The sequence below is a fragment of the Herpailurus yagouaroundi genome, unplaced genomic scaffold (genome assembly GCF_014898765.1).
Source record: "Herpailurus yagouaroundi ecotype Mexico unplaced genomic scaffold, PumYag 208, whole genome shotgun sequence".
NCBI lineage: Eukaryota > Metazoa > Chordata > Mammalia > Carnivora > Felidae > Herpailurus > Herpailurus yagouaroundi.
In genome coordinates, this window is record NW_024412439.1 from 6,966,933 (window position 1) to 6,978,989 (window position 12,057).

Consider the following 12,057-nt stretch of genomic DNA (forward strand, 5'->3'; position numbering starts at 1 on the left):
GTGTTGGGAGAGAAGATGTGACATTTCCACAACCACAGTACATATGCCGGGTAAACTGCTAGGCCTTTGGCTTGGGTCTGTGTCCCTCGACCTGCCCTGCACTGTAGCTCTGGGAAGGGGTGTGGCCATGGCATAAATGGAAACCAAGAAGCATCGTGGACAACTGGCACGTGTCATCAGTGCACAAACATTGAGTTCGGACCGAGCTCACCATGCCTGAAGGCACAGAAAGAAAAAGATAAAAGGGTCTTTCTAGAAATATAGGACAAGGATGGGAAAACCATGTAGGAGGCTAAGAAGAACACAGTTCTGCACATGACGTACTACCAGATCTAGGGAAAACCTGGAGAAAGCAGTTCACCATCCTCGGTAGGATGGTTTCTGTGACACCGTTGCAGGAAAACAGGCTGAAATAAAAAAGCTATAGGATGCATTGGACAGGGAAAAGGATGAGATGGGGAAGGGCTGTTAGGATATTAAAAATGTAGTAGCATAATTAAACCCTTCCCTGTAAGCGTAAGAAGCAGAAGCAATATTACACAGCACGAAACTAGAATTGTCCGGGATCAACGTGAAAGGTTCTCTTAGAACACAGACGGAAAAAAAAAAAAAGCCAAAAGAATGAGATCAGTGAGTGAGAACATAATAGATGCGGGACACAGAGAAGCCATCCGGCAAATCATTGCTCCTGGAGGAGAGGCCAGGCCAGATGAACAACATCAGATAACAGAAGACAGCTTTTTCTGGGCAGAAGACATTCTCTGTGAACAGACCGCAAGGGCTCACTGCATCCCACTAAATGCACTGAAATCCTCTAGACCTATTACATCTACCGTTCAAGAAACAGAAGCGGGGAGAGAGGACAACTCAGAAGAAGCAAGTTGAATAGTTAGTCCAAAGGCAAAGCTCTGAAACAATGACAATAAGTGAAAGGCTTAGGTATCTGTAGGAACACGTGATGCCCATGGATCAAACTAATCACAATTTTAGTTTAATGGTGCAAATGCATGAAGATGACACCACCTGAATGAGAGACTGCGTCTGCTTCTGGCAAACAGAGCACACAAAAAAAGGGCCATCAAGGGACTGGCAGTGTTTGATGGGCACAAGCAGGGGCAGAGAAGGTGCCAGAATTGTCCCCAATTCTCAAGGGAAGAACAGGAAATTGAAACAAACCCGTTCCCTTTGGAAGAGGAAGTAGAAAAATCTTACCGGGACAGGACAACAGGGGCCTTCTTTCGATGGCCAACCACTTAGGGACACACGAGGAAATGCAAGGAATGAGACAGGATTTAAGAAATTAGGTCCCAATGGTGCTTTGACAGATGACAGAGTAAGACACAAAGAAACCAAAGAGAATCGGTACAGTTCGGCAACCATGTCTTTTTAGTTTTGGAGATGGAGGGGAAGTGGACTGGAGAAGAAAGGAAGGTGGCGGAAGAGGAGGAGAGGGGTAGCAAGCAAGAGAGAAGAGGTGCTCCAGAGGATTCCATCATCAGTAGGTGGCAGCAGACCAGACCTGAAGGGGACAGCGTGCCCTTCTGCAGGGAGAGCTCAGCCTTAACTTCTGGAATGGTTTCTGGTGACTCTGAGGCCTCTGGGGAACCATAAGTGATTTTCAGGCCTGGACTGTGATCTCTCCAGTTCCCCGGAATGGGGTGCTCCCGCTCCCTCTCAGTGCCCCGCATGCACAAGCCATGAAAGAACGCTACCCACCTGGGCAGAGGTGCTGTGAAGCTTCAGCAGTCCGTTCTCGAGACGCTCCATTTTGGACCTGAGCTCTTTTCCATGTCTGCGCAGCAAGCTCTGGTAGAGTCTGATGAACTCCAGGAATGACTTAGGGGTTGTGTAGTTGTAGCGTTGCTCGTTGCTCAGATAAGCCTGGGACATCTGGTTGACACTTGTGTGGACAAAGGCCATGAACTTGCTAATCGACTGCTTGACTGTGGGCTGAACGTGAAGAGCAGGAAATCAGAGTTACTGTCTGGACGTGAAGACTGGCGGTGGTGGCCCACCCTGCTCATTGCCTCGCTACATGGAAGGTTTTGCTCCGACGACTCTATCCAAGCTTGAACTTGAATCCTGAAACTCTGGACATGGAATTCCTTGTACCCGAGGTGGAGAGGATCTTGACGAGTGTCTCCTTTGCCCTCTTACCTCAATGCCTTCTGTGTTCTGCAGGAAGCGGAGGCTGACAGACTCCAATGCCTGCCGAGGCCACTCGTGGAACCAGTCGATGGCTGTGCAGTTCACAATGGCTGGAAACTTCCTGCTGCGGACCCTCAGCTTGTTCCCCACAGGGGAGAAACAGAGAGTCACCTGAGAAGTCATAAGGGTGGGGAGAACCAAGAAGGTATCAGAAGTTCTCACAGGGAGATAGCTATGGCTTTAGGTTCTTTATTTCCCGGAAAGTTGGGAAACGCATCCAAAGGAGTAAAAAAAAAAAAAAAAAAAAATCTGTCAATACCACCCAGGCTTCTCACCAAGAAATTAAGAAAGCTGGGACCGAATGAGGCAAGAGGGAGGCCACTGCCCTTGAATCGGATGAGAAGGGCAGCCTTGCAAAATTGCTCAGGCTGAGAAAGTCACTCCACCCATACTGCCCACTCCCAGTACAATCAAGAAGGACAGCCGAGTTATCAGTAGAGGTTCTCGTGAACCATCTCTGGTCTGCCTACCCGGCGCAGTAAATCCTTTTATACCTTCAGTTGTCGTCGGACCCGATCTATAAAGAATTTCCAGCAGTTCCCTCTGTTGTCTACCAGACCTTGACTCTTGACTTCATTCCTCACGTTGTTTATGATGTTTTCAACTTCATCATCGGAGTAGAGGTCTGGGATCTCTCCTGGGAGAAATGGGACACAGAAGGGCAGCTTTCACATCTCTCTGCACAATGCAATTGGACATGAGAGGTTATCCAACTTGGGGACACAAGGCCCGTGATTTTTGTGGCCATGCCCCACCACTCCTGCTGGCGAAATTAAACAGACACTGTATCTACTCCAAACCCAGGGCAGAGAGATGATACTTGAAAGAATGGAACAAGCTACATGGCACCCTTTTGTCATGGGCCAGGAGTTCGTGGCATGAGGGCTTTCAACTGTCTATGTCTTTTACTTAAGGAATTTATTTACTAATTATTGTTAATAAAAAGTTTGTTCCCAAGGAGCTTAAGATTTGGTAGGAAGAATAAAAGAGATGTAAAATACTTATAAGACCACAAGTGAAAGGGGGGGGGGTAACATACAGACAAATCCATATATTGATGAAAAATGAACTATCCCTTTCCATTAGAGCAGAAAGGGAGACAGCGGGAATGGCGTCAGGGAACTTAGCATATGTAAGTATGGCATCTTAAAATCAGTGGGGAAAAAATGAACATTCAATACCCAGTATTAGGAAGACTGGAACAAACAAACAAGCAAACAAACTATGGTTGGATCCTTATATTCCACTGTATGCTAGGATAAATTCCAAATGAGCCAATGACTTCACCATAGAAAAGAAAACCATAAAAATGGCAGAAGAAATGAGGGAAAATATTATATGACCTCTGAGTGGGGAAGGACTTCCTCATTGTAACTCAAAATCAGCATGTTTTAAAAGAAAGATACATTCGATATATTTAAGCTGATATATTTTATGTAAAAGTATAAGTTTGGTATAAAAAATAGCAACAAAACAGCATGGTGAACACATAGGCAAAGTATAATAAGATCAAAACCAAAGAACCAATGAAAATAGGTTTCTCACAGAAGACAGACAAATGGCCAGCAGGCTCATGAAAAGGTGCTCAACACAATGAGTTATCGGGGAAATGCAAATGAAGATCACAATGAGATACCCCCTCCCACCTGTTAGGATGGCTATTATCAAAAAGACAAGGGATAATATGTGCTGATGAGGATGTGGAGGAAAGGGAGCCCCTGTGCACTGTTGGGAATGTAAACTGGTACAGCCACTATGGAAAACAGTATGGAAGCTCCTAAAGAAATTAAAAAGAGAATAAGTACCATGGGATCCAGGAATCCCACTTCTGGATATATGTTCAAAAGAAAAAAAAAAAAAAACAGATCTCAGAAATATCCATACTCCTCTGTTCATTGCAGCATTATTCACAGTAGCCAAGATCTGGAAACAACCTAGGTATGCATCAGTGGATGAATGTATCAAACAAATGTGACATATATGGGAATATGATCCAGGCTTAAAAAAAGTGAAATCCTGTCATTTGCAATAACATGATGAACCTGGAGGGCATTATGCTAAGTAATAAGCCACAGAAAAAGAAAAATATTGCATGATGTCTCTTACATGTAGAATCTAAAACAAACAAACAAAAAACCCAGTCAAACTCCTAGAAATAGAGTAGAAAGTGGTTGCCAGGAGCTGGGGGCGGGGGGGGGGGGGGGGGGGAAAAATGGAGAGAGTGGTAGAAGCTTATAAACTTTTAGTTATAAGATGAATGAGGCTTTAGAATATAATGTATATAACAGTGGTTATATTTGATAACACTGTACTATGTAACTGAAATTTGCTAAGAGCTGGAACTTAAATGTTCTCATTCCTCAAGTTTTAAAAAGAAAATATGTGTTTAACTCTGATTATAGTTAAATAGTTAATCTCCTTAATATGTAAATATTATAATGTTACATATAATAACATTATATGTAAATATGTAAATAAAGTCTCCACAAATAAAGGAAAAAACCAATAATTCAACTGTAGGACGTGGATACAGAAGAGAGCTCACAGTACAGGAAATACAAATACTTCTTAAATATATGAACAAATGCTTTACCCCACTCATAGTAATAGAAATGTAGCTTAAAACAATGCCTCATTATTAATTTTGCAAGACTGGCAAAGTTCTGAAAGTTCGATAAAATCCTGTCTTACACAATATACGGTGAATAAATCTTTTAAAAAATCCTAACTAAATCCATAAAAATACACGTATGATGACCAAGTAGGGTTTGTCCTAGAAATGCAATGATGGTTAGGTATTAGAGAAATCTATGAAAATAATCCACTATGTTAATAGATTAAAGTAGATAATTACAATATTACCATTACAAAGACACATAACATTTCTAAAATACTGGTAACAAACTAGGAATAAGTAAGATTTCTCTTACTCTATCGTAGATGTCTATTGCAGACTCATTGCAAACATTATACCTAAGAGTGAAATACTAGAATATTCCCTTTCAAATCGGGACCAAGACAACCATGATTGCTATTATGTTTCCTAGTCAATGGTATATAGGAAGTCCTAGACCATGCAAAAAATCAAGAAAAGGAAAATGTAAAACAAGAGTTAAGATAATCATAATATTATTATTGTTCAAAATCTAATTTTCTACATAGAATATCTAAGAGAATATACACGTAAACCATCGGGACTCACAAGCACATTTAACAACAAGCTTTCTGGATATAAATCAATATTGAAAATAAAATGGCATCTCTATAGTCAAGCCCCCCAAAATGTTACTTTATTCTTTTTTATCTTTTTAAGGAAAGATTTTATTGTTTTTGAAGCAATCTCTACACCCAACGTGGGGCTCAAACTCACAACTCCGAGATCAAGAGTCCCATGCTCTGCTGACTGAAGTGGCCAGGGAAGAGCAAAGGGTAAAGAACAGCCATGACATTTCTGAAGAACCAGTGGGAAGGATTTTCCCTACCAGAAATCAAGGTTCCTTATAAAACAAAGTTAATTTGGGGCACCTGGGTGGCTCAGCTGGTTGAACATCTGACTCTTGATTTTGGCCCAGATTATGATCCCAGGGTGGTGGGATCGAGCCCCACATTGGGCTCCACACTCAGCTTGAGATTCTCTCTCCACCCCTCCCCTCCCTTGTGCTCTCTCTCTCTCTTAAAACAAACAAACCAAAAAACCCAAACCTATGTTAATTAAAACAATGCAACATTGGTATGGGCCAAATATATAGAATACTGAAGGCAACACCTAGAAACAGACCTAATTATAAAAAGGAAATTGCTATTAAAAATCAGTGTGCAGGGGCGCCTGGGTGGCGCAGTCGGTTAAGCGTCCGACTTCAGCCAGGTCACGATCTCGCGGTCCGTGAGTTCGAGCCCCGCGTCGGGCTCTGGGCTGATGGCTCAGAGCCTGGAGCCTGTTTCCGATTCTGTGTCTCCCTCTCTCTCTCTGCCCCTCCCCTGTTCATGCTCTGTCTCTCTCTGTCCCAAAAATAAATAAACGTTGAAAAAAAATTAAAAAAAAATAAAAAAATAAAAAAAATAAAAATCAGTGTGCAGTCACTGGTTGATGGATTAATCAATAAGTGATGTTAAGTAATTCAGCATTACGAGTAAAAATTAAAATTAGAACACTATATACAAATAAATTTCAGGCGGATTAAAGACATAAATATGAAAAGTAAAACACTAAAAATTTAAAAATAAAATGCAGGAGGGGCGCCAGGGGGCCCTGTGAGTTAAGCGTCCAACTTTGGCTCAGGTCATGATCTCACAGTTCGTGAGTTTGAGCCCCGCGTTGGGCTCTGTGTTGATGGCTCAGAGCCCGGAGCCCACTTCGGATTCTGTGTCTCCCTGTCTGTCTGCACCTCCCCTACTGTGTGCTCACGCTCTCTCTCTCTCTCAAAAATAAATGAACATTAATTTTTTATTTTTTTATTTATTTATTTATTTATTTTTTTTTTAATTTTTTTTTTTCAACGTTTATTTATTTTTGGGACAGAGAGAGACAGAGCATGAACGGGGGAGGGGCAGAGAGAGGGAGACACAGAATCGGAAACAGGCTCCAGGCTCCGAGCCATCAGCCCAGAGCCCGACGTTTAAAGACATAATTAAAGACATAAATATGAAAAGTAAAACAGGAAAAATTAAAACAAAATGCGGGAGGGGCACCTGGGCGGCTCAGCCGGTTAAGGGTCCAACTTCGGCTTCAGGTCATGATCTCACCATTCATGAATTCGCGTTAGTTAATCCGAGCGATGGGAATTCTGACTTTGCCTGTCAGTGAAGTTGCTACACATCGGTGCACTACCACAGCTGAAGGAACGCATTGCCAACTGCCAACAAATGTCTGGCTTTCATAGTCTGACCACATTAACCCAGCCGGGAGTTCAGTAAGAATTTTATACTAATTAGACTTAATCGTTTTAAAAGGTCAAAATGGAAAAAAAGAATGGGTTATCATGAAATTGATCGTTTACTTCCTTCCCTTAGTTGGACAAATTTAACTTCCGTCCATCAAGGTATTCCGTAGGACGCATATAAAACACCCTGAGCTATAACTTGTCCAAACCAAGGTCTTAGGAATGGAATAACCCCTTTCTCATTTGATCAAAGCAGAGGTCCACGGAAACTGCTAAGGAAATGCAATGATATTCAGCATGTGTTGGGAATTAAAGAGCTCAGGGAAGTGTTGTTTTTTTCTTTTTAATTGTTTTAAGTGTTTATTTATTTTTGAGAGACAGAGACAGAGCATGAGCAGGGGAAGGGCACAGAGAGAGGGAGACACAGAGTCCAAAGCAGGCTCCAGGTTCCGAGCTGTCAGAGCCCAACACGGGGCTCGAACTCATGAACCACGAGATCATGACCTGAGCTGAAGTTGGCTGCTTAACCAACTGAGCCACCCAGGTGCCCCAAGTTTTAAAAAAAGCAACAGTCAAATGGAATTGACACGAGCCATACTCCCCCAGCTTCAGGAGCCGACTGCCTACAGTGGTCTGTATTCCTTTCTCCTTTGCGTCTCTGATAATCTGCATTCCCTTCCCCATTATCATGTTAGAGCCCCCCAGTGAGGACTCCATTCCCTTTGGTCTTAGAGCATGTGTAACAACACAGCCTGCTTTCTTCGCCCTTCTATTATTTGAAATATGGAGGGCTTACTTTTGGTGTTTTATGTAGAACATTCTCGATAGGGAGGAACCAAACTATGGTCTACAGGCTAAATCCGGCATGCTGTCTGTTTGCTTGGCCTGCCAGCTACGAGTGGTTCTTACAATTTGTAATGGTTGAAAAAAAAAAAAATAATACTTAATGACTCATGAAAATTATAGGACATTCAAATTTTATTGTCCATAAATAAAGTTTTATCGGCCACGGCTGCAATCATTCATTTAGGTATGGTCTATGGCTATTTTTCCCAGTACAACGACAGAGCTGAGTAGCTGTGACAGACTGTATGGTCTGCAAAACTGAAAATATTTACTTTCTGATCCTTTATAGAAAAAAAAAGTTGGGGGGCGCCTGGGTGGCGCAGTCGGTTGAGCGTCCGACTTCAGCCAGGTCACGATCTCGCGGTCCGTGAGTTCGAGCCCCGCGTCAGGCTCTGGGCGGATGGCTCAGAGCCTGGAGCCTGTTTCCGATTCTGTGTCTCCCTCTCTCTCTGCCCCTCCCCCGTTCATGCTCTGTCTCTCTCTGTCCCAAAAATAAATAAACGTTGAAAAAAAAAATTTATAAAAAAAAAAAAGAAAAAAAAAAAAGAAAAAAAAGTTGGCTGACCTTGGCTTATGGGATACACTTAGGGCTGTGCTGTTGAAAGTATCAGGCCATTTGGAGACTTTCTCCATGCTCTTAAGATGCTAGTATCTGTCACAAGGTCCCAAGAGCTCCTTAAGAAGAAGGTCACCAGATGGAATTGAGCCTCTGAATTGGGAGCAAAGTTTGCATCTTGAGGTTTATTCCTCCAATTTCTCCCGGCATCATACCCATCAGTTACTATGTGATGTAGGTAGTCATGCTTTCAAGCGAGGGACTGAACTGTCAGAGGGGATTTTGTGATGCGAACAGAGGCAGAGGCTATTTAAATATTTGAAAAGTTCCCTCCTGAGACCTACGCTCGGGAAACACTATTTCTGCTTTCAAGTGCTCTGTGCTATCATTAACGCCTCCTAATACTTTGAAGCCCAGACTAATCATCATTCTTCTCTGTGCTCATGTGGGACCTTCAGAGGCGAAAACTGCTTTTGGGGGAGGAGATCCTGATGGTTTGAGATGGTTCTGTTAGTTGGGGCTTGATGATAAAATGGATGAAGCTATGGACTGGGTCCTCCGTGAACGCGTTAGTGTCGCACTGGCTTAGGGGACCTGGCCTCATCCAGGCCCACCATTTTCCCCCAAACTTTTCTCTGGTCTCAAGGGGGGAAAAGCAGGGGACTGTGGTGGCTGTCTCAGGAGCCCTCTGCACCTCTCTCTGCATGCCTGAAAACCATCTCAAAGCATGTGTGCAACAGTGAGATCTAATACGTAAGATAGCACATCATTCTCGTGACATCACGCACCTTAGTTCAACAAACACCTGCTGAATAATAATTATGGGACCAGAGATGGGTTAATAGCTGACAGTATAAATGATGGAAGTAACAGTCTCTACAGAGGGTTAGAATTATATTTGTATTGTTTTATTTCCTAAACTGGACAGTAGGTCCTTAAGCCTTTTCCTTTCCTATCCTTACATTATTTCCTAACAACAAAAACATTAACTGACAAGAGACAACCTAGGCTCTGCCTTTCATGAATCTGCAATGCTGTTTCAGCACAGTGGTGGGGTATGCAGCCATGGAAAGCTACAGAGACGTGGAGGGTATTTCTCACTGCCAAGGATGATAATGGATCAGTGACGATTTCCTAGAGAGAGAGGACACTCAAGATAAGTCTCATAACGTGGGTAGAAGGGACTCCAGACAAAGGAGGAGGAGGGCATGGAGTTCAAGAGGAATATGATGAGTAATGATGTCAGGGAACAACAGTGCAGTGTATTATCTCAGGGAGTTAGGAAGTAGATCACAGAGTAGGTCAAAGGCAGGGTCTTCTTCTTTTTTTTTTTTTTTTTTTTTTCTTTTTTAATCTGTAGAAAAAGGGGCTTGGGTCTTCTCCTGCATTCAGTTAGAAAAACCAATGAAGAAATTCTATTTTATAAAGACCCTTTGGAAGCAGCGAGGAGGATGGGTGGGGGGGGGTATTGCCTAGGATATGGGGATGAGTTAAGAAGTGCCTGTATGTGTTGAATCAACCGATGAAAAGACCGGTGGTAGCTATGATAGAGAAGATTTAGATTCAGAAATGGTTCGGGGATAAAATTGGTGGTGGCTGATTATCTCTTAGATAGAGGAGATGAGGGAGAAGTCAGCAATGTAGGCAAATGCACGGACATCGTCTTAACAACTTGCATAGAAATTTAGCACCACGTGAAGGAAAGGAAAGGCTGACAACTCAAGCATGTTTTTGCATCACCCTTTGGCATTTCTGCTTGGCAGCTGGAGAGCCAACCAGGTGCTGGTTTGAGGACACAACTTGTAGATAAAGCCACGGAGACCACAAAGTATGCTCAGAATATCTGATGCATGCTCAAGGGAGCCTCCTTTGCCTCCCAGTCTATCTCTTCTCCTTCCAGGGAAATTGGGCCAGATCTCTGCATATGTAAAGCAGAGATGGCCCACCACGAAACCTAGTTCTGGGAAAAGCATAATCTAATGCCAAGTCTGTTACAAATATTTCCAGACTCCAGATTCTTTTTTTTTAAGTTTACTTATTTTGAGAGAGAGCGAGCGACACAGTGTGTATGTGGGGGGGGGGGGGGGGGGGGGTGGAGCAGAGAGAAAGGGAGAGAGAGAATCCCAGGCAGGTTCTGCCCTGTCAGCATGGAGCCCAATGTGGGGCTTGAATTCATGAACCGTGAAATCATGACCTGAACTAAAGTCAGATGCTTCACCAACTGAGCCACCCAGGCGCCCCTAGACTCCAGATTCTTATGTGATGGGTGGAGACCATTAATATACCAATCCTGGATCTAATCATTGAGATCCTGGAAGGCAAGGTGATCTTTTCATGTTCTATATATGAACAGGAGATGTGGCCCTAATTTAAAAGGACAGTCTGGTTCAGAGATGGAGAGGCACAGTACTTTATAACAAGGGGGACCCAATTTCATAAACTATTTCAATAGGCCACATAGAGTGTATGATGCTCACGTTTAGGCACAGTGCCTACTGACTGGAACATGTGAGCTTAATAAGTGGTTCTGAATATGAGTGCATGGAAAGTGAACTAGTCTGGACCGGGGAAGAGAAATCTTAAATGTGGAGTGAACAATTAGGCCTTTTGAAAAGCAGGAGGAAAATCCCAACACGAGATCTCCATGTAAAATAAAGTGTGAAACCTGGCAGAGTTAAGAAAGGCAGAGACACCACACCCAGAGCAGACTATGTCCTCTTAGCTGGGACTGCGATAAAATGCACTTTCTGGAATACAGGGAAGTTGGAGGAAGATGTGTTATACCAGAAAGCCAGGAAATGATTCTATTTCCCCCCTCTAGGTTAGGATGAGGCCTTGCTGGTTCTGAGTTTTGTCCAAGAACCAAGACGGTACACATTTTGTAAGAATTTCTTAAGTACCTGGGTTTGATGACCAGTGTCTACTCTTTAGGAATTATTATAACAGGGCAGTAAGGGCATAGCAAAATTTGGGCTTTCCAGATTCAGCAAGGATCAATGTTTCATGTGTAGTTTCATGATGCCAGCAGCTGCATGATGCCCAGGAAGGACCCTGGCAGCCAAGGGAAATGACTCAAAGGTACTCCTCCTTTGCTCCTGATATATACGGCCACCATGTTTTTTTTTTTTATACAATTATGTACCTTTTGCTAATTAAACTAGGAACTATATTTAATTTTTAAACTTTGTGTGCAGGATTTCTTCCTGTCAATCTGTAACCCAACTGAGACACAGCTGGGATAATGATAGGTTCTGGAATGGTTGGTTGGTGTCAGGAGTGGGATGCAAGAACTGAATTACTATTATGGTTTGATTCTGGAAATGGCATCAGAAAATCAAGGGATCAAACAATGAGCTAAAGTAGTGTGGGAAGAGGGGCGCCTGGGTGGCTCAGCTGGTTAGTGTCTGACTCTTGATTTTAGCTCAGGTCAAGATCTCACGGTCGTAGATTGAGCTCCGCATTGGGCTCCATGCTGAGCATGGAGCCCGCTCAAGATCCTCTCTCTCTAGCTCATGTGTGTTCTCTCTCTCTCTCTCTCTCTCTCTCTCTCTCTCTCTCTCTCTCTCT

At 43.1% G+C, this 12,057-nt stretch overlaps 1 protein-coding gene across 1 annotated transcript in view; it reads right to left on the minus strand.

Moving 5' to 3' along the window:
* The window catches only part of DNAH9 (dynein axonemal heavy chain 9), a 311,907-nt gene that overhangs the window by 124,337 nt on the left and 175,513 nt on the right, over positions 1-12,057 (minus strand). Inside the window, exons 40-42 of the mRNA XM_040453174.1 lie at positions 2,703-2,845; positions 2,158-2,319; positions 1,717-1,950 (exon numbers count right to left, since the gene is read on the minus strand). Of these exons, the coding sequence (XP_040309108.1) occupies positions 1,717-1,950; positions 2,158-2,319; positions 2,703-2,845 (539 nt within the window). The remainder of the gene's footprint in view (positions 1-1,716; positions 1,951-2,157; positions 2,320-2,702; positions 2,846-12,057) is intronic.